This window comes from Ictalurus punctatus, chromosome 28, assembly GCF_001660625.3.
Source record: "Ictalurus punctatus breed USDA103 chromosome 28, Coco_2.0, whole genome shotgun sequence".
Lineage (NCBI taxonomy): Eukaryota > Metazoa > Chordata > Actinopteri > Siluriformes > Ictaluridae > Ictalurus > Ictalurus punctatus.
The window spans coordinates 7,422,985-7,450,832 of record NC_030443.2 but is presented as its reverse complement, the minus strand read 5'-3'; the positions used below and the strand labels follow the sequence as shown (position 1 = coordinate 7,450,832).

Here is a 27,848-nt window from a genome sequence, read left to right as displayed (position 1 = left end):
TGCTTCCCCATTATTCTGACAGTTATTCACCATATTCGAATGGGTTTTCACTAGGTTGTCCATTTTCCTCCTACTTCTTGAAAACAGACAGGTAGGTAAATTGGCTACTCTAAATCGGCCTAGGTATAAATATGTTTGTGTATGTGTGTGCATCAGTATTTAGGACACACATTTTAAAGTGAGTGGACCTAGGTGAAATAGGGTGGACCTCAAAGCCTACTCTCAAATTACATAATTTACAATTTGGGATAAAAATTATTTGACAATTAAGATGAGTTAAATGTGATTTGTTAGCCAACAGTTTCATGGATACAAAAAAAATCCATTCATTAATAAAATATAACAATGAAGAAAAAAATAACAGAACAATAAACAAAGATAAATAATTGATGTGTGTTGGGGAAAATCTGCACAAAATCCGTGGCAGCAGCAGCCTAACATCTGGCTCCTGTCAGACATGTTGCTGTGAGAGAGAGAGAGAGAGAGAGAGAGAGAGAGAGAGAGAGAGAGAGAGAGAGAGAGAGAGAGAAAATATTATTGTAGTAATTTATTGTAGATTACTAGTATTGTAGTAATCTGAAGTTCATGCATAATAAATTATGCACGCTGCATACCACAACATACAGGTAAACATGAATACGCAGAGCCAGCACATTATCCTTTTTGAATAAAAAACAACAACAACAACAATAACAACATCAACAACAACAACACCGCCACCATCAGCATCCACTGAAGATTCCAAAACTAACTTTTAAAATTACACAAACTAACACGATATATTTATAGCAAATTTCTAACACAAATAAACACCCAAATTATGAAATAAAATCCATTTACTTACCAATTTGACTGTTTTTGGAGCCCAAACAAACCATCCTAAAGAACAAGACGTAGACGTCTTGGCTTTGCGTTGTAAATCGCAGGTGGTTCATCGAGTGTGGATAAATAAGCCAGTGAATTGCATTTCTAGAAGATGGGCCCAGGTTGAGATGAGGTGCTGGTGGACAGGAGAGATGACGTTGTGGGCTGCTGAAGCAGTACTTATAGCCTATGAATGGGCTGTTGCAATTAGGCTATTTATATCAAAGACACGTTCTCACACTAAAATAATGATTTATTTCTGAAACTTGATTTGCATATTTGAGCGTGTATTTGAGTGATTACTATTGTCATGTATGCGTGATTTTTTTTTTCCTTTCCCACAAAAATTATTTTGTGTCTCATTTGATTGGGTGGACCAGCCATCAATCTGAGTGGGCCAGTGCCACCCTGGCCCTTATGTAACCTCGCCACTGGGGTGCGTGATGTCCTGTGATAGACTGGGATAGGCTCCAGATCCACCACAACCCTGACCAAGATAAAAAGATTACTGAAAATAAATGAATAAATAACATTGCATTTTATTGTATACAAAGAGTCAAATTCAGGGGTAATTCGTTTTTTAATGTCGAAAACTCCCACATACTAAAGTTTGCTTTGTTACCCAGATCATTAATAATAATTTTTAAAAATAGCTACATAACTACATAACACATAAAACGTTCTCTTTTAGTGCAAAAGCACTAACTGAAGAAAAACATATGTAGGCTACTGAGAGAAAAGAGTCACCTTGGCCTAATGAACAAACGAAATAATCTTCAGTATGTGTGCTCGCTCTAGTGCAGAAGACCATGTAACCTTAATAAAGACATGTTTTTAGTTGTCTTTGTTCAACCAGTTATCTGTTGTGATAGAGAACAAATAAGCCATATTCGGATATTTGTTAATAGAATTAGTAAATTATTGCTATACAAGCTATTCTTGGCTAATTTTTTTTTCAACCCGCTGTGGTGCATTTCAGCCCTGACGTCACTTCCGTCCCCCTCTCTCGCTTCCATCTTGCTCTCCGCGTGTGTTTGCTGCTAGCGTGCAGGTCAGTGAGGAGATCTAAAATACTCTCTTTCCTGCACAGACACTTCCAGCTCCAAGGCTCAAGGTAAATTAAGTGTCCGATTTCCCAGACCGGCAGTAGTTTTCATACGGAGCTTCCGTGGAAACATTCACAATCGGTACGGATTTCTGGGTCGAAAAGCTGGCGGAGTGATGGGCCCGAAACCCGCATTGATTGCTAGAATCGTTGGCTTGTGTACCGATTATTTATTAGTTTCATTTGTACATTGAAGACTGTTCGCCAAGTTAATTAAGTCGTAATCATTTGAACAGCAAAAATAGTTATCATATGTGAGGAAGTTAATAATAATTTTACAATCCCTCCCCAGCTCTGTAAGATAGTGTAGCTTGAATGCTAACAGTACATTTCTTGACATGTTCACACTTGACATGTTCACACATGTTCAGCTTCGTGAACGAAACCAGCATTTTTGTGGCTTTTATGAAGTATTTGCATAGATTGGATTTGGTGTGGCGTAAAAAAGTAATAAAAAGCCAGTAGGTTGTTTAGCTGGTTCCACGCGCGACAAAGCAGTGAGTTAGCATTAGCTGTGCGCTTGGGCCTCAAAACTTCTGTTGCTGGTTATTTATCCAACAATATTTTGTTGCTAAAAGCATTTTTGTTCTTGTCTCAAAACGAGACTTTAATTAGAAGGCTTTATCTAGTTAAATGCTAACTTTGTGCGTTTGTGACTTTTAGACCGCACCCCTTTAACTCAAGCCCAGAGCTGTCTTACTCTTTCACAACCTAGCGTGGTTTGTTAGGAAGTTGGCACATGGACCTACACTTAGCCTAGCTGATATCAGTGGCGCTAACTCTTTTCAGGGAAAAGTAGCTAATGCGTGCCTAGGTCGCCAGATGACGCCAGATTTTGATCCGAATAGCAAATAAGTTAGGAGAAAAAAAGGAGACGTGTTGAGGCAGACGGAGTAACTGTCACTCTAATGTGGACTACTTTCCGATACCTGCGGTGTTTTATTCCTCTTATAGTACAGTGATTTGGCAGCAATTTAATACTTTCATTAATAAATTAACTGCCACGCTTTTTAGTGGTTTAATAATCTTTAATGCTAATGCGATGTCTGAGGCAAGTAAGTTCCTGGTATCACGTACTTTATAGCAACTTTATACCCACGGCTCGGTTGAATTCTCGAATCTGATTTGTCAAGGTGCGCATTATTTTAGTGCAACAGCACAGCTTGGAAAGTAGTTCCGGCTGTTGCATGAAGGATAGGATTATATCAGTGCTCGTTCTAGTACATTGTTTCTATAGTAACAGCTTATATACAGGGGCTTGTAGGGTGAGTGGCCCACATATAATATGAATAATAAGCAGATGTTAAAAAAAAGTGTTCAACAAAATAAAATGTATGATTGTGGATTGCTTTGTAAAGATATTTAAGGAGGCCGTTTTATTTAACATTTAGGGATGGCATCTTATTTGTAAGCACTTTAACAGTTAATGTTTACCAGCATAGGAACATCATCAGGACAGAATGGGTAGCAACACTTCACCATGTGGTGTTGTGCTGCATCACTCCCCCCAGTGTTATTTTCATATAACAGCATGTAATGTGTTATTCCTTACATAAACAGTTGTTTCCTCACCAGTCTCTCTTTTTTCTCTCATTTGAAGTTAAGACAAAAACACAACTTGTCCTGAAGACTCTTCTGTGGCATAAATGTGATGGCTGTTACAGAGCACTTTAAGTCATCTTATGGAAAGCTTTGCATCAAGTTATACATTATTTGTAAAATCATCACGTTTTAAGTTTTTTAACTCTATTGTCTGAGCTGATGTTATAGAAAATTAATCAATGCCTTTAGACCAATCATATTTGAGTATTTTTTTAACAAAAAGTGCTGTGGTATAACAGAATATGGCTAATTTCTTGTAGAAAGTCATCTTTGGTCATGGTACCACAAACTAGATTTCCATATTAAAAAATCCAGTAATTATCTCTCATAAACAGCAGCTGTGAGCGGGATCACTGTATCGAATGCAGAACAATTGCTAGTGCCTCATTGAAAATAAAATGAAATAGTAACGACGGTTCAGGGAACATATTTTACAGTTAAAGGGCTTCCTGGCTACAAAAAGTTTGAGAACCCTTGCACTTTGTAAATGCAACAATGCTTTGTCTTGCAGATGAAAGAGACAATAATGAACCAGGAGAAATTAGCCAAACTGCAGGCGCAAGTCCGCATCGGTGGAAAGGTAAGACGATTTTTCTGAATTTAATTCTTAATCAAGATTTTGGTTATATGAACTTGTTTTGGTTATGGTTCTGTTTTGGTGTGACACAGGGCACTGCACGCAGAAAGAAGAAGGTTGTACACAGAACCGCTACCGCAGATGACAAGAAGCTTCAGTTTTCTCTGAAAAAGTTGGGCGTCAATAACATCTCCGGCATTGAAGAGGTGCATGTCTCTTCTCACTCATCCCTTCTGTTCTGAGTTCTGCTTTTTTGGGAGTATGAAGCTTCTTTATAGCGGTGGATCTTGGTGTAGTCTGGGCTTTCCTAGGGAACCTTACATTTGAGAGGGAAAAAAAAATTAATTACTATTCTTGTTTAAACTTATTATGATGGAAGTCACAACCCATTGTGAAGTTTATTCTTTCTCTCTATCGATAGTGGTGCTTGGAAGTTTGTGAATGGTGCTAGAATTTTGTATTTTTCTGCATCAATATAACCTAAAACATCATGAGGTTTTCACACAAGGAAAAAATATTATACTTGGTCATTTACTGAGGACAATGATAGAATATTACATATCTGTGAGTGGCAAAAGTATGTGAACCTTTTGCTTTCCATAGCAGGTGTGACCCCCTTGTGCAACAATAACTGCAACTAAACATTTCTGGTAACTGTTGATCAGTCCTTCACATCAGCTTGAAGGAATTTTAGCCCATTCTTCAGTACAGAACAGCTTCAACTCTGGGATGTTGGTGGGTTTCCCTCACATGATCTGCTTGCTTAAGGTCCTTCCACAACATTTCTATTGGATTAAGGCAGGACATTGACTTGGCCACTCCAAAACATTCATTTCATTATTCTTTAACCATTCTTTGGTAGAACGACTTGTGTGCTTGGGGTTGTTGTCTTGCTGCATGACCCACTTTCTCTTGAGATTCATTTCACGGACAGATATCCTGTCTTGCTCTTGGAGTGATATTTGTTGATTGACTGCCCGTTTCAAATCCCTCCCACATCTCACTGGGAATCCGGGCTTTGACTAGGCCATTCCATAACCTTCAATTTCTTCTTTTTGAGCTATTTCTTGGTGGATTTGCTAGTGTGCATAGAATCATTATCCTGTTGAAGGGTCCACTTTCGGTTCACCTTTGGACATATGACCTCACATTATCTTAAAGCACTCTGATATAATGCAGAATTCATAGTTTAATCAATGAACGCAAGCTGTCTAGTCCTTGAGACAGTGAAGCAACCCTAAATCATAAAATTTCCACCACCGTGCTTCACCGTTGGTATGAGGTGCTTCTCCTGAAAAGCTGTCTTTGGTCTGCACCAAACATGTCTGCTGTTACTGTGGCCAAACAACTCTACCTTTGAATCGGGTGTCCAGAGTACATCATTCCGAAAGTCCTGGTCTTTACCTATATGCTCATTGGCAAAATGTAGTCTTGCGAAGTCTTTTTTTTCTGGCACATCTCCCATGCAGGTCAAATTTGTGCAATCTCTTTCTGATTGTAAACACCAACAGTTGCAAAACTTTCTAGCAGATCCTGTGTGAAATTTTGGGATTCTTGGAGACCTCTTTTTGCATCAGATGGTCTGTGTCTTGGGCTGAATTTGTTGAGACAGCCAGTCCTGGACAAATTGGTAGTCATTTGAAATCTACACCACTTGTAAATAATTTTCTTTACAGTGGAATGATGATCTCCAAATTAATTGAAATACTTCTTAAATCCCTTGCCAGTCTCTCAGGCATCCACAACCTTGTTTTTCTGAAGGCCTTATAGAACTCGTTAGATCTTGGCATTATGATGCCACATACATCAATAACAAAGGGAGCACCAAATACTAGACATGAGTGAGGTATAAATAAGACGGGTTCCACCTGAACTCCTTAAGCAGCCAACACCTAAATCTAATTTTATGGATTTGAAGATTTTGGGATTTTTTTTTTGTTAATTTAAATTGTGCAAATTTATTACAAAATGTTATTTGATAGTGTGCCACCTTTTATTAATAGGCAATGTTTCAAAGTGGATCAAATGTTTGCTTGTCCATATATGTCAAAAAAAACAACAATTTCCCTTGGGTGTACTTATTTTTTCACCTGACTGTTTGTATACAGGTGCATCTCAAAAAATTTGAGTATCGTGGAAAAGTGATAATGATATTAATCCCTGCCCCCCGGTAATGTAATTGAAAAAGTTGAAATTTCACATATTCTAGATTCTTTACACAATGTGAAATATTTCAAGCCTGTTTGTTTTTTTTTTTGGTTTTTTTTTTATCTTGATTTCTGGCTTACAACGCATGGAAATCAAAAATCCAGTATCTCAAAATATTAGAATAAAGAATTTATAATACAGAAGTGTTGACATGAGAGAAGCTCTGATCAGCTAATTAACTCAAAACACCTGCAAAGGTTTCCTGAGCCTTTAATTTCTGTCTGGTTCAGTACATACAACTACAATCATGAGGAAGATGAAAGTAAATGTTGCATTTCATTTGGAAATCAAGGTCCCAGAGTCTGGAGGAAGAGTGGAGAGGCACAGAATCCAAGTTGCTTGAAGGCCAGTGTGAAGTTTCCACAGTCAGTGATGATTTGGGGTGCCATGTGCTCTGCTGGTGTTGGTCCACTGTGTTTTCTCAAGTCGAGACTCAATGCAGCGTCTACCAGGAGATTTTAAAGCACTTCATGCTTCCATCTGCTGACAAACTTTATGGAAATGCTGATTTCCTTTTCCAGCAGGACTTGGCACCTGCCTACAGTGCCAAAACTACTAGTGACTGGTTTGCTGACAATGATATTACTGTGCTTGATTGGTCAGCCAACTCGCCTGACTTGAACCCCATAGAGAATCTGAGAGACACCAGACCCAACAATACAGACAAGCTGAAGGCTGCTTTCAAAGAATCCTGGGCTTCCAGTACACCTCAGCAGTGCCACAGGCTGATTGCCTCCATGCTATGCTGCATTGATGGAGTAATCCATGTAAAAGCAACCCCGACCAAGTATTGATTACATAAATTAACATACTTTTCACAAGGTCGATATTTCTGTATTATGAATTCTGTATAATATTTTTATGGCTGCAGACAGTTTGATGTCAGCTGTTTTCTAGTACATTGTTTATTCTTACTGTCTGGGTTGATCCAAGTAATGGCCAACATGTGGAAGTGTTGCAAATGCACATGGTGACATTTTAATCTTTTTTTCAACACGTGTTGCGGTACAGTAACAAATGCACTCGCACATCTTTAATTCCATTGCGTAATACTTGTGCCCAATTTGATTACTCTTCTTGCCAGGGAACTAAGTCGAGGCATATGCATGACACTAGATACTGTTCAGAAAGTGTTCTCACAGAAGCTTGTGTTCTCTCAAAAGCAATTTCACAACTGTTTCACTGTTTTTAAATTTGTTTTTCTTCACATTAAAGGTTTTGTCACCTTTGTGCTACCTGTGATTCATGTGAAATCTGCCACCTTTAATTTAAGTTGAATCCTAGGTGGCTTCACATTCACTGTATATGCTCACTACATAGGGTGGAATAATAGTGTTGTAGAACGTGTATAGCACACCATATGCCTGATGGAATGTCATTTAGCCATAGGATCTTGTATGCCAGTTTGTACACAACCCTCTCTAGATTAAATTGGCACATTTTGCAGCACTTGGATGTGCTGTGACTGTTGCTGCAGACCAACAAACTAGCCATGTTCTGTAGGAGATGCTCAAGTTTGCTTGACAAGTAGCAAGTGCAATGATTGCTCAAAGCTAATCATGAATTGATTCATTGCTTATGCAATGAGTACTCAATTAACATACAACTGGTGACATCACACAATCAGTAAACTCCAACTTTCATGGTTACTGTGATGTGATCAGACATGGATGCAGGTTCTTGAGCAGAGTACAGAGGGTTCTCGATTTGACTAGCTTGACATGAGGGGAAAAGCACTGTTCGGGCACTTTTCAAGACAGGGGAGGCCTGATTTGCATTAATGAGATCTGTACCAGTGTTCTATATCTGATCAAAACTACTCAATACTCTGACTTTGCAGGTGAACATGTTTACAAACCAGGGAACAGTGATCCATTTCAACAACCCCAAAGTGCAGGCTTCACTGGCAGCCAACACCTTCACTATCACAGGCCATGCCGAGACCAAGCAACTCACAGAGATGCTGCCATCAATTCTCAATCAGCTCGGTGCCGATAGCTTGACCAGTCTGAGAAAACTCGCTGAGGCCCTGCCCAAACAAGGTATGCATTTTACTTGTCAGGTTGCATTGTTGTCGAATTTCATATCAGTTTGCTAAAAGCAAAGTGCAGTTATTGAACATGAAACATGAGCTGGTTTTAGACAAAGATTTTCGGGTTTATTTATTTATTTATTTATTTATTTATTTATTTATTTATTTATTTTAAATCCAGACTTTATTGGTGCTATTTAGGTAATGGGATGCTATTATGTCCTGAGCACACTCCTAAAACATGAGCTGACAGAAAAGATGATGTTGGAAGAGTGCAGGAGTGGTTAGCCCCCCAAAAATGCTATGATCAAGTGTTCATTAGTCATTAGCCTTGTTGGCTAATTTAAAACTCCAGCCGTAAATGCTCACTTAAAATGCTCTGTCACTTTTGGTGATCGCAGCAGACGCTGATGATTTTCAGTGTACTCCAAACAGAACTACTTGTTAACACTTACAATGGAGGTCTAAGTGCAGTTGTTAAATACAGTCCAGAAATGTTTTAAAATATGGAAGCCAAAGACTACTAAAAGTAGGTCCTGTCTTTGAAGGCAGATTTAGAGGTTTACTAAGAATTCCCTTTTAGAAATAAAGTATCCTACAAATGTGTTGCATAAACTCTTACTGATCAAGGGTTTACCATTAGTTATTTTTTGTTTGTGGCAAGTGCACACATTTTACTAATGCTAATTAGATTGAAAAATGCCAGAAAATGGCTTTAAATATCATTGAACTAGAGCTTACCAACCCTCCCACATGGTCTTATTTTAGATACCGATTTAAAAAAATAAATAAATTTGAGCTAGTGTATGAATGTGTTGTCTGTAGAGAGGTTTGTGAACAGGTGTGTGATGGGGGGGTTTGACACTGGCATTTGTCACAGGACAACTGCATTTAAAGGTCCTTTAAATGAAGTTAAAATAAGTCTATCAATGAATATTTAATAACTTCTGATATAAGCCATTGGTTTAATTTATAACACTTGGATGGGCTGTTCTTTAACCTTGTCCATCTTTGATTTTATTGCAGCTGGTGATGGAAAAGCACCAGTGGCAGCAGGAGAGGAAGATGATGATGAAGTTCCAGGTTAGAATTCTTGTTTGTTTTTACTTGGAAGATTTTTTTCCTTGTTAATACAAGGTACCATTTTCTTACTAATCACCTAATGGCAGCCAGTTTTCTTCATGGCACACATGCAAGAATAGACAAGTCTTATAAGCTAGATACGAAGTGGACATTTGTTCATTCATAGCTGCCTGTATAGATTAATTTTGTGCTTTGTTTGCGTATTCTGAAAGCAACTTCTGCTTACTTTATGCTTTCCTGTCTTGGTGCTTTTGAGTCACATGAACGCTACCACAAAAACGTAATTACGACTGGGGAAACTCTGGATTTTTTTTCCTTTTCTTTTTGGCGCTGTGTGTTTCTGAGTTCTGGGCGTGTCGGAAGAAACATGAAAACATGGTGGAATCAATGGATGCAACATTGATAGTGGATGGTAAATTTGTTAAAATAGTGTTTACTCCTCTCAGAAGCTGATTTTAGTTTTGTATTTTGGTATATGCAGCAAGTTACCCCTTTCAAAAATTATGGAATCACTGCACTTGGAGGATGTTCACCTGGCTATTTTACTTTGTAGCAAATAAACAAATCAGATATGACAACATTTTTTGTTTACTAGCTGAACATTCTGGCTTTGTGAAACATACCTCAAACAGATTAAATGAAGTGATTATAATTCATGCCATATTTTTTGCAGGTCAAGTAGAGGAAAAAAATTATGCAATTGCCTTGTAACTTGCATTCCTAAAACAAATATAAGAACAAGTCTAGAAACACAAATTAGTCTGCCTTTAAGAGAACACTTACAGACCTTAACCTTGGACTTTTTGTAAGGAAACATGGCCCCAGCAAGAGAGTTGTCAATTGAAACAATGGAAAAGATTATAAAAATCCTTCAAGAAGGAAATCCAAGACGAGAGTATAGCAAAAGATGTTGGTTGTTCCCAGTCAGCTGTGACTAAAATTTGGTACAAGTATAAACAAAATGGGAAGGTTAAAAGGAAAACATATTTGTAGACCAAGGAAGATGTCAAAGCATCAAGATAGAAAACTCAAAGCACTTTCTTGCCTTGAAAATAGAAAATGCTCAACAAAACAAATGGGCAGAAACAGGAGTCGAAGCTTGTGACAGAACTGTAAGAAATCAGCTGAAAGGAGATGGGATTTACATCTCATAATCTAAAAGCCAAATGAAAACCAGCACGAACACCGAAATGGAAGAAAACAAGGTTAAAGTGGGCTAAACAGAAGCCATCATGGAGTGTGTATGATTGGATGAAATCGGCATTGGCCAAGGAGATGATGCTGGAACTTTTGCTTGGTGTCGTTCTCATGAAATATAAAGATGACTGCGAGAAGAAAAACAAATTTCCCCACTCATTTATCATGTGTGGTTGCATGGCAGGTAAAGGACCAGGGGACACCTCAACAGTCAATGTGCACACTTTTGACACTTTTCTCATTCCATTGATTGAAAATAGGCTTGGTAATTTTTCAGAATGTTAATGCATCTAGTCACAGAGCAGAGTGTGTTAAAGTTTTTCTTCAGGAAAGGCATATCACCTCAGTGACATGGCCAGCAAACAGTCTAGATCTCAGTCCGATTGAATGTTTGGTGGAAATAAAACTTTAAAAATTGGTCCATGACGAGGCTTCATTCTGCAAAGCTGATCTGTCAACTGCTATTAGAGAAAGTTGGAACCAGCATGTTGGAGAATATTGTTTTTCATTAGTGAAATCCATGCTTCAGAATTCAGACAGTCAAAAAAGCCAGAGGAGTAACAACAAAGTACTAATTGGTTGGGGTTTTTTTTTTCTTTAAAATCTGGGAAAAAATGCCATTAAGTAAGTTTAATTTAATTTGTTTCTGAAACATACCTGAATGTTCAGCTATTAAACAAAAATTGTTTATTAGCTACGAAGTAAAAGCTGGGTGGTGATTCCATAATTTTTGCCAGGGGTTGTACAGCAAAACAAGCTACTTGTCTGCACAAAAATGATGGCATTGTATAATTATATAATACGTAATGATAAAGTTTACAGTGGCTTCATAAATTGATTAAAAACATCAAGCAAAACATGCCTGATGTGCATTCCTTGTTTATTTTCTAAAGTAGAGTTTAAAAAAAACTTGCTGTGTAGTTTATTTTTGTGTGGTTAATTAAGAGAAGATTGACCGCCATCTTGCTTCGATCAAAGTGACTTGAACACGCTTAACGTCATAATTACAACTTCCCAACTCATAAATACAAACTTCCCAGGAGGACTTGAACGCACACTTACAAAATAGCTTTAGATTGTAACAGTCATGAGTGATTAGCCTAATAAATTGCAAGATAGCAGGGTAGTGCATGTCTAGGAAGCAAGGCATATGTGTTGGCAAATGATGGACGATTTAGTGGTGTGGCTAAAATCATGTTATTGCAAATAACAGTTCTTATTGAATTATTTAATCTTCAATCTTTGGATCACTGAATGAGCCATCTAGCGGTTTGGGAAAACCATGCAGACAGTGGTGTGGCTGAATTCTGGCAAGCAGCCAACGAAGGAAAAGAGGATTTATTTTATTTTATTTATTTATTTATTTAGCCTATAACTTACACCTGTAACACCTCAACCATAAATACATTTCATCAAAGCTTTTGGGCTTAATGCAAACTTTCACCACTCAAAGGGTTTTCCCAGGTGCTTCCACATGCATTCACTGCCTGTCACCTTATTTACAGTGCACAAGCGTAATTGCTAGCTTTTATAACTGCATTATTGCCATGCTTTTTTTGGGTTGTAATGCAAGCTATGAGCAGCTTTCTGTCTTCAGAACATCAAAATGCTTTCATGAGGTCATGACCTAAGTTTATGCAGAAACTTTCTTATTGCAGAAAGCTGGTTGTGCTTTGCCTCTTCCTTTAAAGACAGCAAGGCAACACATGATTGTCATTGATTACCCTCAGTAATTATCATGATTACACTCACTTGTTTCTTTTAGTAACTAAAATCTAGACTCCTAGAGAATGTAACAAGTGGTCAAGTCTTGCAAGTGGTTAACGGCATCACACTAGAGCTGAAGTTTCAGTCCTGTTTCCTTGGCCCTAGAATTTTCATATCTCTCCTTCATGCTGGCAAATGATCTCATTGTGTACACTTTCATTGTTTTGCAGATCTTGTGGAGAATTTCGATGAGGCTTCAAAGGACGAGGCTAACTAACTCGAAAGGAGAGACAGACGTTCAGAATCTCCAAACTCAGCTGGGCCACGTGGGACTCCCTCTTCCCCTCTCTGCAGTTTATTTTTTAATGTATTGCGTTTTTGTTTTTTTTGTTTTTTTTTCCCTCTTCCCTCTCCTCTCATGCACTGCTGTGTTCCCCCTGTGTCCATGCTGAGAGTGTAAGAAGTGTGTTTAGCCACACAGTGTTGTAGTGTGGTGTGCGAGTGTGTGCGGTCCCCAGGGCGTCTTGTCCATCTATTCCTGTTACTGAGACTTGCCTCAGCAGCCTAGCTGAATCCCACATCTGGAAATAAACATTTGCTATTGATGAGCTTAATAAATACAGCACTGTCTTGTCTTTTATTTTTACCTATTTATTTGTTTTTAATAAAGATTTTTTTTTTTTAGTTTAGTTTGCTTTTTAAAAAACTTTGCTTTTAATTTGCAAATATTTGCAATGTGTAACTGCCACAATGTTTCCCAGTGTATCTCATGGAGGTTGAGAAATTGTGAAAGTAAAGCAAATATTCAGGGTCAGTCATAGCTAAAGACAACCTTTTTGTTTGCTTCCTATTTGGAAAAGAGTGAATGCAGGTGACACGGCACAGTCCTACAGTAGAAAAAGACCATGCTTTCACTGTTTACAAACAACAACAAAAAAAAACCCTTGCAACATGCAATTTTATAGTAATTCATGGTTAACTGACAGTTGTGTAGTTCCATTTAGTTACTGTGCCTGTAAACACATTACAAGGCGATACCAGTAAAATCTTGGCTAACTTCTATAATATGTTCTCCAAATCGGAGTATACAATCAAGATCCTCTAAGAATACTATTTGTGGTAATGAGGAGCATGTATTCTACAGGATGATTATGAATGAACATAATTTGTTCCTGTTTGTTATTCCTGACACTGCCAGATCTTGTGGATAGCCAGATTATGCAGTATTGGATTACTGTTCTCCACTTGCAACCAAATAATTTTTATACAGATTTATTCTTCTCTGTAAAATCAAAATTGGGCTGAAAATAGTACAGTGTAAAGCTGGATTGAGAAGTGGAAGGTTAAGGACAAGCTGGGATTGAGTGCTGTTCATTTACTACTCTTTACTGGACCCTTATTCCAGCCTCTTGTATCCCAAACAGTACGCAGATCAATACCTCGTTCAAGTTGTGTATTATGTGGCAGGTTCCATGGAAAGCTGGCATAAAACATGTTGCCCAACAACAACATAGTTTTACTATATGGCCAAAATTTGTGAACACCTGACCATCACACCTATATCCAGATTTAGCCCTGTTTCTGCTGTTATAATAACTTCCACTCTTCTGGGATGACATTCTAGACAATTGTGCATTTGCAACTTTGTGGCAACAGTTTGGGGAAGAACCACATGGGTGTGATGGTCAGGTGTCCACAAACATTTGGCCATATAGTGTTATGTCAAAGCTCTAATGCCCTCCATTTAATTTTTTATATGGGATTTAAACATATTTAGAAATGGTTACAGACTATGAATAAGAGCATGTTATATAGGTTTTTTAAATTCAAAACACTGTAAAGGCAGTCAGTTTAAAACATTTGGCATTTGAGATATGTGAGATAAACTGTGGCTGATAATGAAATCCACCTGGATAGAAATGCACATATCACCATTTGAGTTATTTATGAAATAACACAGGTGCATGGTGGCACGTTTACCAGGTGTATTTAGCACGTTCGTCTCACACCTCCAGGGGCGGGGGTTTGATTCCCACCATGGCCCTGTGTGTGCAGAGTTTGCATGTTTTCCTTGTGCTGCAGGGGTTTCCTCCGGGTACTCCGGTTTCCTCCCAGTCCAAAGACATGCATGGATTGGCATGTCAAAAGGTGTATGAATGGGTGTGAATGTGTATGTGATTGTGCCCTGCGATGGATTGGCATCCTGTCCAAAGGTATACCTCACCTTGTTCCCGATGCTCCCTGGGATAGGCTCCAGATTCCCCGCGAGCCTGGAATGTCACACGATGCATCTTGGCCCAAATCTGTGGTTAATCTGATACTGAAAATAGCAAGCTCCTCCAAATACTGCAGTTTGTTTGATTTTGCTTATCATTGTTTTTTTTTTTTAAAAAAAGCATATAACTGAGGCAACAGTGAGCAGATTTCAAAATTATCCCATAGTCTTCAATTTTCTTAAAGAGTAATATTCTTGCACAGATTCATGTTCCTTCTCTGGCTTACATGTACATTAAGATACAACATAAATGTGATAGGGTTTCCTTAAGCCCATATAAAACCTTATTTGTGGAATAAATAAAAAAATCAACTAAAGTTTGTAATAAATATTCAGGAATGTGCCATTCTTGTAAAAATAATAAAGTACACTCTACTATGGTGCCTGTGCAACTTTATTGTAGAACATTTATTTCATAGAAAATCCATGGAGAACACATTACATTTTCACATCACTAAATAAATATTGACAATACACAACTTCACACTAACAATATGTTGCTTTAAAAAAAGAAATGGTAGATTAAATTAGCTTCAGTAACTTCAAACAAATGTAAACATGCACAAAGTTAATCAGTTTCCTTTAACTGATCTCCACAGCAATAATCAGTGTTCTGTTTGTGTCCTGTTGCTCCTCTAGTTTGTCTTCACTAGTTGCAGTCACTCTTTGATTCCTTGCAGCAACTTCAGTAGATGTGCTTCCATCACCTGCTGAACTGGAAGTGCAGCACAGATACAAAGCTATTACATATGGATATAACATGAAATTTAGTAGCTACCTATTTGAAATTATTCATCATTGCTTACAGTAAAGTGTTTAAATAGCTCAAGTGCCTATAAGAAATTGTTTTGCTTAGGCATTCGTTGTAGACCAATACTAGAATATGGCAATATTCTGAGGCTGAGGCACATCATGTGCTCCAGTCATGTATCAGAATTTAATAATAATTCGGTTAAATTTTTATTTAGTGCTGGAAAATGAACCAAACTCAAAAGGACACCCATCTTCTTTTGGATGACACCGGATGGTTGACAAGAAGAAATAAGAATTAGACTGATATTATGTAATGTAGTAGTAATTAAAAGTGAGTTCAAATTAAGACAATCAATTATGAATAAAGCTATCAACAATTAATCAACATTATAGCTTAAACAATTAAATTGCAAACAGAGGTGACTAGGAAGACTGCTTAAAAATAATGTGAACTACTATAAAATTGAATTTGTTGTGTCTGTTTTTAAACTAATATAGATATCAGGGCAATTGGTGAAAAACTGGCCTAAGGCAGATAGCCATCATTTATGCCTATCTACCCCAAATATCAAGTAATTATTACTCCACTAATATTGGCACCCTTGGTAAATATGAGCAAAGAAGGCTATGCAAACTTGTTTTTATTGTTAACCTGTTGATATTTTGCTTTTTAAAAAAATCACAAAAATGCTCTCGTTGATATAGAAAAATAATAAAAAAAACACAACACAGGTTTTAAAAAATAAATAAATAAATAAATAAAAAGGTTATATATATATATATATATATATATATATATATATATATATATATATATATATATATATATATATATATATATATATATATAGGTGTGTAACAATTATTGGCATCCCTATGAATTAATGAGGAAAAATATATTTGAAGTATATTTCCATTGATATTTTACATTTTTAATACACTTGGGTGACTAGGAACAGGAAATTGTTCGACCATGACTTCCTGTTTCACAGGGGTAGAAATATGAGGTAACACATAGGCCAAATTCACTTAGTCATTCATAACAATGGGTAAGATCAAGGAATATAGCTGTGAGGTGTGGCAAAAGGTTGTTGAGCTTCACAAAATGAGAAATGGCTGGAAGAAAATAGCACAAGCATTGAAAATGTACATTTCCACCATCATGACAATAATTAAGAACTTCCAGTCAACTGGAAATGTTCTGAATCAACATGGACGAGGACGTGTGTCTATGAAGCGGATGGTTCGAGGGACCAAAAAATCTCCAAGGATCACTGCTATACACAACAAAGTTATATGTGTCTTGGGGTCAGAAAGTCTCCAAAACTACAATCCAAAGTCACCTATATCACCTCAAATACAGTAAGCTATAGTATTTTAAGTTGATCACACAAGATTTATGTTAGTTGGTCTTATATTGCGTAACTTTTCACACACTCAGAAGCAGGAGTAAGATAAGATGGTTATTCCAATATTACCGGATTTTCATGAATAACAAATTTCTTGTGTACATGCTCCTTTACGAAGAAATCTGTTCATATCCAGTTTGACAAATGAAGCCCACTGTTAGTTACTTACAGACATAAACGTGATAGAAAATTACAATGTAAACAAAAATCTTCCTTACCATGTCTATGGCCCATTGCTACTGCCATGTCCATAGCATTGAAGCCAGAGTCAGACTCCATGGTCGGGTCAGCTCCGTTCTCTGTTCAAAGGATGAAACATTAAACACTGCACAGCCATTTCAAATTGTGTTGAAACCCTAGAGTACAACCTTTTCTAATGACATAAGCTTTGTCCAAGTTCAAGTTATTGCACTCTTACCCAAGAGTAGTTCCACACAGCGGACATGGTTCCCGTGCACTGCATAAAGTATTGGAGCTCCTCCATTCTGTGACGAGCATAAACATGATTATAGTAGGAATAGTAATAGTATAGTAATAATAATAATAATAATATAGTACATTTACATTTATTCATTTAGCAGACACTTTTATCCAAAGTGACTTACAAATGAGGAAATACAAGCAAAGTGATATCAAGCGAAGAACAATACAAGTAGTGCTATCATACAAGATTTTTTAAATTGAGTTCTAGAAAAGCAGTGTGCGCAGAGTAGAGGTGTAAGTGCCAAAGGTTTTTTATTTATTTACTTATTTTTTAAAGGATAATGTGGGGTTGGTGTTTTAGGGGTTAGTTAAGTGTTCATGGAAGAGGTAAGTCTTTAGCTGTTTTTTTAAGATAGTGACAGATTTTACTGTCGGGATTGAGGTCGGAAGTTCATTCCACCATTGAGGGACAGTTAGTGTGAAGGTTCTGGAAAGGGACCTTGAGCCACGCTGAGTAGGAACTACTAAGTAACTAAGGAACTACTAACTACTACTGTCTCTACACATACGACTGTAGACCGGTCTACAACAATAATCTTATCATCAAGTTTGCTGACGACACCACAGTGGTCGGACTTATCTCAAAAGGAGAGGAGGCAGCCTACAGAGAGGAAGTCCTAAACTTGGCAGCCTGGTGTTCAAAGAACAATCTGACTCTAAACACCAAGAAAACCAAGGAACTTATTGTAGACTTCAGAAAACACAACACTGGGCTGGCCCCCCTCTTCATTAATGGTGAGTGTGTGGAGAAGGTCCACACCGTCCGGTTTCTTGGCGTCCTTATCTCTGCAAACATCTCCTGGACGGACAACATCACAGCGGTTATCAAGAAGGCTCAAACGCGGCTACACTTCCTGAGGGTTCTCAGGAAGTACAATCTGGACTCCAATCTGCTGCTGATCTTCTACCGCTCGTCCGTCGAGAGCCTGCTGACATACTGTATCACGGTGTGGTACGGTAGCTGCACCGCAGCAGACAGGGAGAGGCTTCAGAGAGTAGTAAGAGCAGCACAGAAGATCATTGGCTGCCCTCTCCCCTCCCTGATGGATATTTACACTTCCCGTTGCCTCAGCAGAGGAAAAACCATCATTAAGGACAGTTCTCACCCTGGCTTTGATCTGTTCAATCTGTTGCCCTCAGGGAGACGTTACAGGTGCATCAAAACAAGGACTAGTAGATTTAAGAATAGTTTCTTCCCGAAAGCTATTACCATTATAAACAAATACATGTACTGAGTCCACAGCATATGTATATAGTGTCTCAAAACTGTGCATTTCATAGTACCTCCCCCATCCACCCCAATATCTATCTTGCATATCTTGTTTAATTATCTTGTTTATTTATCTGTGTATTTATCCGTTTATTCTTCTTGTTTATTGAATGTACATGTTTGCACGGAACAAAAAGGAGTGGCTCTTAATTTCATTGAACATATGTATAGTGACAATAAAAGGCATTCATTCATTCATTCATTCATTCATAAGCGTCGGTCGTTAATCGATCGCAGATTGTGTGGGGGAACGTAAGCCTTCAGATGAGAGTTGAGGTAGGAGGGTGCTGTTACAGACAAGGTCTTGTATGTGAGTATCAAGGCCTAGAATTTGATACGGGCGGCTACAGGAAACCAGTGGAAGGAGGTGAAGAGGGGTATGAAATGGGTCCTTTTGGGCTGGTTAAAGATGAAGCATGCTGCTGCATTCTGAACCATTTGAAGGGGTTTGATGGAGCTGGCTGGGAGGCCCGAGAGTTGCAGTATTCCAGTTTTGAGATGACAAGTGCCTGGACTAGTAGCTATGTAGCCTGTTTAGTGAGATAGGGTCTGTTTTTCTTGATGTTATACAGAATGAACCTATAGTACTGTGCAGTTGTTGAAACGTGGTCTGTAAAGGTCAAGCTGTCATCAAAGGTCACCCCAAGGTTCCTGGCTGTACTTGTTGAGTGTGGTTGAGCCGAGTAGTACAACTCTATCATCTCACAGCTCTTAAGTTAATTGTATAGCTTGGCTGTAAAGTTTACACATTTTTCTTACCCTGCCTACAGTCAATCAAAGACGCTTTGGTGTTTGTTCATACATTAGCTAGAAACTTTTGTAATGTAAATCAGCATTAACTATCTGCCTTAAGCTGCATCCAGTTCTTAATCACACAGCCTTGTGCAGATTAGGACATAGTATGACGTCACTCAGTGCGTTTACATGGACAACAGTAATCCACTATTAACCCGATTAAGACAATACTGATTACAAAAACTACCATGTAAACAGCAATTTTTAATTACCTTAATCTAATTAAGGTCATACTCAAAGTAAACACAAATCGAATTAAGACATGTGGAGTATTCCTGTTTTAGTCGCATTATCAACATGCATTACAGACATGTACACACCTTAATCACACTATTAACATCGTGTGAGAGTTTTCACCGCATTTTGCGTCAGGACACGTACACACACGGCAGTGCTCAACCGTTTTATGGCAAAAAAGAGAGCATGGCTGCGTCCTAAACCGCATACTTGCCTACTATAGGCCTGTAGTAGGAGAAATACATGTACCTCGGCTACTATATAGATGGTTAAGTACACGGTTTGGGACGCAGCCCATGGCTTCAAGCAGTTGTCTATTTGCACGTACAGCATGACAAGTAATTAACCGCACTTGAAGCATTCGTAAAAAATGCAAATAAATGCACCCAAAACTGTATACGGTATCATAACGAAGACAAAGTGTATGTTGGTATGTGAGATTCTGGAGGGAACGTCGGACAGTGCGGTGACGTAATGATGTGTGCTGTTAATCAAACTATGTTCTATGACATGTAAAACAGGAACATGAAAGGAGTATTCTAAAAGCGACTCATGCGAACACATTAATCACAATATTGTCTTACTCAGAGTAAGGTCAATAATTAGATTACTGCTGTCCATGCAAACGTAGTCACTGTGTAGCTGAATGTTGTACATGTAGGTGACAGCCATTATCACTTTTTCCTTGTATTGTTCAAGTTTGAAGGCATACCAGTTCAAAGTTCCAGTTTAAACTAAAATTTGGATATTTGTTCTCTTTACGATTTTGCACAAGGCACACTGTTTAAAAATTATATTAGGGCAGACATCAAAACGTGTCTTGGTTGAACGAGTACATCTGGGGTAGGTGTGTTAATCTGATTTTTGTAAATTCTTACCCAGTCATATTCATTGACATTGACAGCACAGTCAATGAGCATTCTGACGATATCTGTGTACCCTTTACTGCAGGCCAATGATAATGCACTTTCTCTTCCTTTAGCCAAAATGTGGGGGTCTGCACCCTAAAAAAAAGAAAAACTACGTTAGGATGGTAGATCTTCAAACATGGCTATAGGGATTTGTGCCCAATCAGCCACAAGAGCATTAGTGAGGTCAGGTACTGATGTCAAGCAATGAGGCCTGGGGTGCAGTCTGTGTTCCAATTCATCCCAAAGGTGTTCACTGAGGTGAAGGTCAGGGCTCTGTGCAGGACACTTGAGTTCGAACACTTGGAAAACCATGTCTTCATGGAGCTTGCTTTGTGCACAGAGGCACTGTCATGCTGAAACATGTTTGTGCCTCTTAGTTCCAGTGAAGGGAAATTCTAATTGCTACAGCATACAAAGACATTCTGTACCATTGTGTGCTTCCAACTTTGTGGTGAAAGTTTGGGGAAGAACCACATATACATGGATGTGATGGTCAGGTGTTCACATACTTTTGGTTATATATTGTAGGTCAGATTTATCTGAAGTCAGCTCAAATGTACTCACTCTGATCAGATACGAGTTTGAGATCATAGATAAAATTGATGAATGAGGTAACTGACGGTGGGATTTACATATGCTTGTTTAATGATCAGATTTAACTGTATGCAACTTTGATGAACAATGATCACTGCACTCACACTCTGGAGTAGAAACTCCACCACAGCAATTTGACCATGAGCTGCAGCCCACATTAGCGGTGTGAAGCCCTCTTCATCCTGCAGGTTTATTGCTGCCTCTGATTGGCGGAGAGACAAAGCCAAACCAGTGTAAATTGTTACACGATAAATCCGTAACTCAGAAATCTGTAACTCAAAACAGTTTGTAATAGTTAAGTGGCATTTTTAAAAATGAGTCTTTTGGATATAGAGCCTTACCTTGTTCTATTCGGCTGGCTAAATATATCATTTCTCCTTGTGCTGCAAGTTGGTGAATGGACAGAGCTGGAAAAAATCAACAACATACAAACAAAATTAATCATTTACAGTAAATTGTGCTGTCTACCAAATGTAATGAACAGCTGAAAATTCATTTGGAACAAACATTTTAAACTGATCTAAGACTCCATTCACGCCTAGTGATTTTTATGCATTTACATCCTGATCAGATTTTAATAATTTTAAATGTGTTACTAAACTCTGATGTACAGTATAATGTGTAATAAACATATCCGCCCATAACACTTAACATCTAACCTCCTTGTTTCCAGTTTTTATTTTTGTTTCCACCACAATACAGTTGCTGCATCAAAACACACCATTTTATATGGCATTTTAAATCTGTCTGAAATACATCTCAACCCTCCTCAAGTATGTGTGAACTGGAGTTATCAGCTTCAAATCTACTATAAAATTTGAGTGCATTTATACATCAGCATTTTTAGGTCAATAAATCTTGTCTGGATGTATAAAATGAGTTGCGATTGAGTTATCTAGTTGCATTTCCTGTTGGAATTAAATAATTAGGAAGATGAGTTTGTTGCCCATAGAAAACATTTATGGGTTTATCCAGCTCAAAATGTACGCTGGAAAAAAGTACAGCTTCAGTTTGTGGTTGATCACAAAAATTCTGAAAAGAAAGGTGTTTGGCTCACAGTGAACAAGCAGCGGAGTGGAGGAGACTTCGTTGCCCCGGTGCTTATTGGTAAGTGTGGTCGACTGCTTGATCGGTGAGAAGTGCTTGGTGGTGGAAGGTGTGTATACATGTCTAACCTGGATCCCAGGAGACGGAGAGGTCTGAATGTTGCATTCCGCTGAAAAGAGAAAGAAAGATTATCCATTAAACAAAACAAAGGACTGCATATTAACTGGGATGTTCTGCTATCAAAAATGTAGTGGGTAAAAGAGTGTAACTTTTCAGTCAAACTGGTTTCTGATATATTTTAGTGGCCAAAATTTCGGTGCAGCTCAAAAACCTGGACTGCAAGACAGCCACAGATCCTTAACCGTCAAACTCTCAGTTCTATACTTTGATTGCATCTGGCCACACTACTAAGTCACTTTGCATAAAATTATACATAAACACCATAACACCTACACAACATTAAAACCACCTTGATAATATCGTATAGGTCCCCCTTGTGCCACCAAAACAGCTCTGACCCATCGAGGCATGGACTCCACAAGATCTCTGAAGGAGAGCTGTGGTATCTGGCGCTGCAAAGACATTTGCAGCAGATCCATTATGTCATGTAAGTTGCGTGGTGAGGCCTCCATGGATCAGACCATTTTTGTTTTTATGGCACATCCCACCGATGCTCGATCGAACTGAGATCTGGGGTTATTTGGAGGTCAAGTCAACACCACGAACACTTTGTCATGTTCCTCAAACCATTCCGGAATATTTTTTGCAGTGTTGCAATGCACATTATGTTGCTGAAAGAGGCCACTGCAATTAGGTAACACCACAGCCATGAAGGGGTGTACTTGGTCTGCAACAATGTTTAGGTTGGTGGTACGTGTCAAAGTAACAGGCACATGAATGCCAGGACCTGAAGTAACATTGTCCAGAGAATCACACTGCTTCCACTGGCTTGCCTTCTTCCCATAGTGCATCCTGGTGCCATCTCTTCCCCTGGTAAGCGAAAACGTGAAACGTGAAGAAAACAGGCCACCTTCTTCCATCGCACCATGGACCAGTTCGGATGCTCGCGTGCCCATTGTAGGTGCTTCCGGCGGTGGACAGGGGTCAGCGTGTGCACTCTGACCAGTTTGCCTCAACGCAGCCCCATATGTAGCAAGCCGCGATGCACCGTGTTCTGACACCTTTCCATCATATCCAGCATGAACTTTTTCAGGGATTTGTGCTACAGTAGCTCTTCTGTGGGATCAGACCGGACGAGCTAGCCTCCCCCCCCCATGCACAGCCTTGGGTGCCAATGACTTTCTTGCCGGTTTACTGGTTGTCCTTCCTTGCACCAATTTTGGTAGGTACTAAGCACTGCATACAAGGAACACCCCACAAGACCTGCCATTTTGGAGATGCGCTGACCCAGACATCTAGCTATCATAATTTGGAACATTTCCGCAGTTTGTAGCTTTCTCAGATCATTATCGCATTTAAATTGCGTATTGATCATAATATATACACCTTGCCACTCTACAGCGCACTTCACAGAGTTTTATCAATAACCTCCCAGAGATATCAACTATGTCTGGATCACCGTCTGAACTCAAAGAACTTGATCAGGCAACTGAATGTTTAGAGTCAATATTCCACTACACGCTAGCACCCTGGTATAATGATCACACATGAACCTTAAAACAGACTCTCAAAAATTAGAACGTAAATGGCATCAAACCAAATTGGTAGTATTTCAAACAGCATGGAAGGAGAACCTCCTGAACTACAGAAAATCTCTTAGTGCTGCTAGATCAGTCTCTCTCTCCACCCTAATTGAAGATAACAAAAATAATCCTAGATTCTTATTTAATACTGTAGCAAAATTAGGAATAAAATTATTGGGAATAAAACTAGGAATAAAACCACCATAGAAACACACACAATTATATATAGCAGCGATGATTTCATGGATTTTTTTCAATGGCAAAACTGAAAATATTAGATAAAAAAATTCTATACTATACATTTAAAACCATACCCTCATAACAAATCCTGTAGATAATAATATAGCCGTATCGGATCAACAATTAGAATTTTTTACTCCCCTTCAAGAGACCGAACTTATTTCATTAATTTCTTGATTAAAATTGTCAACTTGTATACTAGATCCCTTACCTACACATTTCTTCAAACAAATTATACCAAAAGTAATCAAACTCCTTCTAAAAATAGTTTCTTGGTGTTCTGCAAGGTTCTGTTTTAGGCCCACTGCTTTTTTCTTTATATGGGTCCTTCTGATATGGTCATATGATGCAAATTCAGAGTAGGATGAGTTTGATTTTTTTTTTACTCTTTCCAAATTTATTCTAGATTTGTATTGCACTGTATCTACATTGTATAAATGTACTATGGGTACAGTGAAATCTTTTAATGAATTTTAAGAATTTTATTAAACACCCCACAGTTGGTCAACACCGAAATACAACTGAAGATTTACAATAAATAGGAAACAAATAAGTATTCTTAATTTATGTTGATTTAGCATAAAATAATTAATTTTATTGTAATTATTTGGACATGTATTAGCTGTTAAGCTATTTTAGAACTGTTTTCATTTCCCTATCATACTTCAGTTTATACAGCTAATGTGAAAATAGCCACAAAAACTGCAATTGCCACAAACAGTTTTGCATTCAAATCTCCATCAGTGAACAGTGGACAAAACAGTTTAACAAAACAGACTATAATGAATTTTCCTGGTTACAAAACTGCACAATTTGACTATGTAGTATTAGCACATTTACAGAAGGGATTTATTTACTTATTTATAATCATACTAGCCGGTGTCACCCAGATGAGGATGGGTTCCTTTTTGAGTCTGGTTCCTCTTAAGGTTTCTTCCTCATATCATCCCAGGGAGTTTTTCCTTGACACCATTGCTTCTGGTTTGCTCATAACGATAAATTCATACATTTAAAATCTGCATCCTGAATTTACACATTTCTGTAAAGCTGCTTTGGGACAATGTCCATTGTTGAAAGCGCTATACAAAAACTGAATTGAACTTGTTTTTTGGTTGCTCAAATCCTCACACTTGCCCATTTTTCCTGCTTCCAACATATCAACTTTGAGAACTGACTGTTCACTTATTTGTCACTTAATGTATCTCACCCCTTAACAAGTGCCACTGTAATGAGAATGTTATTCACATCATTTTTCAGTGCTTTAATGTTACGGCTGATCAGTGTATAAATTAAAACGCATGTATGAGTAGACCAGCTACTTATGTGACATGTCTTACTACTACAAAACTTTCAAAATGATCTGCATGACTTAAGCATAGATATAATAGGTATTATTTGGCTCTTAATCCTCTTTTACCTTACCTTTAAACAAGACTGACGCCACCTCCAGGTCAGAATTCACCTGGTCTTGGATGTTCTTGCTGTCTTCCTCGTTCAGAGACTTCACAAAGCGTGAGCACACATTCATGTCAAAACGGTTTGGCAAGATGAATTTGGGGCCCATGGCCACGTTCTGGGAGCCGGTATCCTCTGCTGTGCCAATAGTTACAGCAGGCTCCACCTTAATAGTAGTCATCTCTGGCAGAGGGCACATGCCCTCCATTTCTTCTGACGCCATGTGGTCCTGTGGATCAGATCAACTTCTGATGATGTGCATTCAAATGATCACTCCTGGATGAAAAATACTGGTTAATGGGTGAATCATTGTTTGAACAGACTCTTAATTATGTGATAGCAAAATGATTCCGAATAATAAAATAAAACTAGCATGCGTGAGCATAGTTGCTTTGTTGATGTGACATAAAAACATTACATCAGTGAAACAGGCAGCAATAGTGAGACTGACATCAGCCAGTCCCAAAAGAAGAGTTTGTGTCATTTCAAAAAGGACATACCTAATTCATCCTTAATCAAACGGTCCTGACAAGAAGCTCTTTCAAAAAAAAAGAAAAAAAAAGTTGCTTACGACAATAATCGGCTAAATTAGCTGGAGATCCTGACAGCGTCTAGCTCTGTTTTCTTCTACATGGCTTCATATGTACTGCTAAGCTAACTAGCAAGTTACATGTTCTTACCTAACTCTCTGCAGTAAGACTTTTCTGAAGGTAAATCTTTATCTATATATCTAAATTAATGCTAAGGTTATCATCCAAAATACAGTATATTCTGATATTTATCCATACAACCATTTCATACGCTTAAAGCTAACTAGGTAGGTAGTAGTAATCCGCATGCGCATGCGTGGAATGCGGGGTGGGAGTGCGCATGCGTGGTACAATCGGGCCGTTTGACAGATGCGGCTTATGCTGCACCTGATGCTGTCTTTCTCCTAGCGAGGCGCCGATAGTGTAACATGATGCCACCCAAGAAGGTGTAATGAAGCGTTAAAACTTTCCAGACGAATGTGTTCACAAACTGTACCCTTTTCAAGGCTTCAAGTGCCCACTAGTGACTAGTGACTTCAAGTGGTTAAATAAAGTGAAAATAGCCGGCTGTTATAAGTGGGCTAGCCCTGTCTTTTAAAGCTAAAAAAAAAAAAAAAAGAAGAGACATCCATCTAAGGTTTATTTGCTGTTAGCAGATGTGTTACAATGGATTATTTGGGATTTTTGTGTAACCAAACACAACAGCACTACAAATGGTTGTAAGAAAATACACAGTATGCTGTACTGTGAAACCCTTTAACTAGTTCTAGTGAAATTAGTGCCATCAGAAGTGACATAAATAGTTGAGTACAATTAAAGTGCTACATGGTCTCAGTATAACTACACCTGTATTAATGTGTAGAATATAGCACCAAATTCACCAAACGTCAATGACCAATGAAACCCACAACTACATCCAGATGCAGGCTGAGGCACTCAAATGATGCTCAATTTGTATTAAGGGGCCCAATGTGGGCCAAGAAAACATTCCCAACATCATTACATCACCAGCAGCAGCCTGAACTGGTGACATAGACTACTGTTGATGCCACATTCTGACCCTACCATATGCATGAAATTGAGAACCATCAGACCAGGTAATTTGTTTCCCAATCTTTAACCGGTCCAGTTTCAGTGAGCCTATACCCACTGTAGCCTCCGATTCCAGTTCTTGGCTGACAAAAGTGGGATGTGGAATGTGGTTTTCTGCTGTTGTAGCCCATCTGCCTCAAGGTTCGACATTTTGTGCATTCTTAGATGCATTTCGGCTCACTATGATTGTAAAGAGTTGTTATTTGAGTTACCATTGCTTTCCTGTCAACTCGAGCAAGCCTGGCCATTTTCTTTTGAGCTCTCTCATCAACAAGGTGTTTCTACCTGCAGAACTGCCACTCATCAGATGTTTTTTTTCACACCATTCTGGGTAAAACCTAGTGACTGTTATGCATGGAAATTCCAGGAGATTAGCTGTGGTTAGCACGTTTGCCTCGCACTTCCAGGGTTGGGGGTTCAAATACCGCCTCCACCCTCTGGATATTCCGGATTCTTCTGCCAGTCCAAAAACATGCGGTGTAGGCTGATTGGCCTCTCTAAATTGTCCATAGTGCGTGAACAGGTGTGTAATTGTGCCCTGTGATGGGTTGGCACCCCATCCAGGGTGACCCCCGCCTTGTGCCCTGAGACCCCTGAGCTCCCTGTATCCATGTGTAAGATAAGGGCTACAGAAAATGGATGGATGGATGGATATTATGTCATTATTTTTGACTTAAGA

At 38.4% G+C, this 27,848-nt stretch overlaps 2 protein-coding genes across 8 annotated transcripts; one reads left to right on the top strand and one right to left on the bottom strand.

The window, feature by feature from the left end:
- Nucleotides 1-1,816: 1,816 nt before the first annotated feature.
- btf3 (basic transcription factor 3) lies at nucleotides 1,817-12,997 on the top strand. 2 transcript variants are annotated; one of them, XM_017459779.3, is made up of 6 exons: nucleotides 1,817-1,915; nucleotides 4,083-4,151; nucleotides 4,241-4,354; nucleotides 8,197-8,398; nucleotides 9,415-9,471; nucleotides 12,606-12,997. In XM_017459779.3, the coding sequence occupies exons 2-6, from the start codon at nucleotides 4,083-4,085 to the stop codon at nucleotides 12,650-12,652; spliced, it is 489 nt and encodes a 162-aa protein (XP_017315268.1). In that variant the 5' UTR covers nucleotides 1,817-1,915; the 3' UTR covers nucleotides 12,653-12,997. The 2 variants fall into 2 exon arrangements, with proteins under 2 accessions (XP_017315268.1, XP_017315269.1); XM_017459780.3 differs by having other exon boundaries at nucleotides 1,836-1,978.
- A 2,029-nt stretch (nucleotides 12,998-15,026) lies between these two features.
- ankra2 (ankyrin repeat, family A (RFXANK-like), 2) lies at nucleotides 15,027-26,407 on the bottom strand. 6 transcript variants are annotated; one of them, XM_053677153.1, is made up of 10 exons: nucleotides 26,228-26,407; nucleotides 26,048-26,085; nucleotides 25,515-25,823; nucleotides 22,160-22,318; nucleotides 21,444-21,509; nucleotides 21,207-21,304; nucleotides 20,476-20,601; nucleotides 17,231-17,297; nucleotides 17,031-17,111; nucleotides 15,027-15,365 (listed from the first exon to the last, which is right to left on the bottom strand). In XM_053677153.1, exons 3-10 carry the CDS (start codon nucleotides 25,768-25,770, stop codon nucleotides 15,310-15,312), a joined length of 909 nt encoding a protein of 302 aa, XP_053533128.1. In that variant the 5' UTR covers nucleotides 25,771-25,823; nucleotides 26,048-26,085; nucleotides 26,228-26,407; the 3' UTR covers nucleotides 15,027-15,309. The 6 variants fall into 6 exon arrangements, with proteins under 6 accessions (XP_053533128.1, XP_053533129.1, XP_017315260.1 ...); XM_053677154.1 differs by having other exon boundaries at nucleotides 25,515-25,776; XM_017459771.3 differs by having other exon boundaries at nucleotides 26,048-26,407.
- Nucleotides 26,408-27,848: the final 1,441 nt, after the last annotated feature.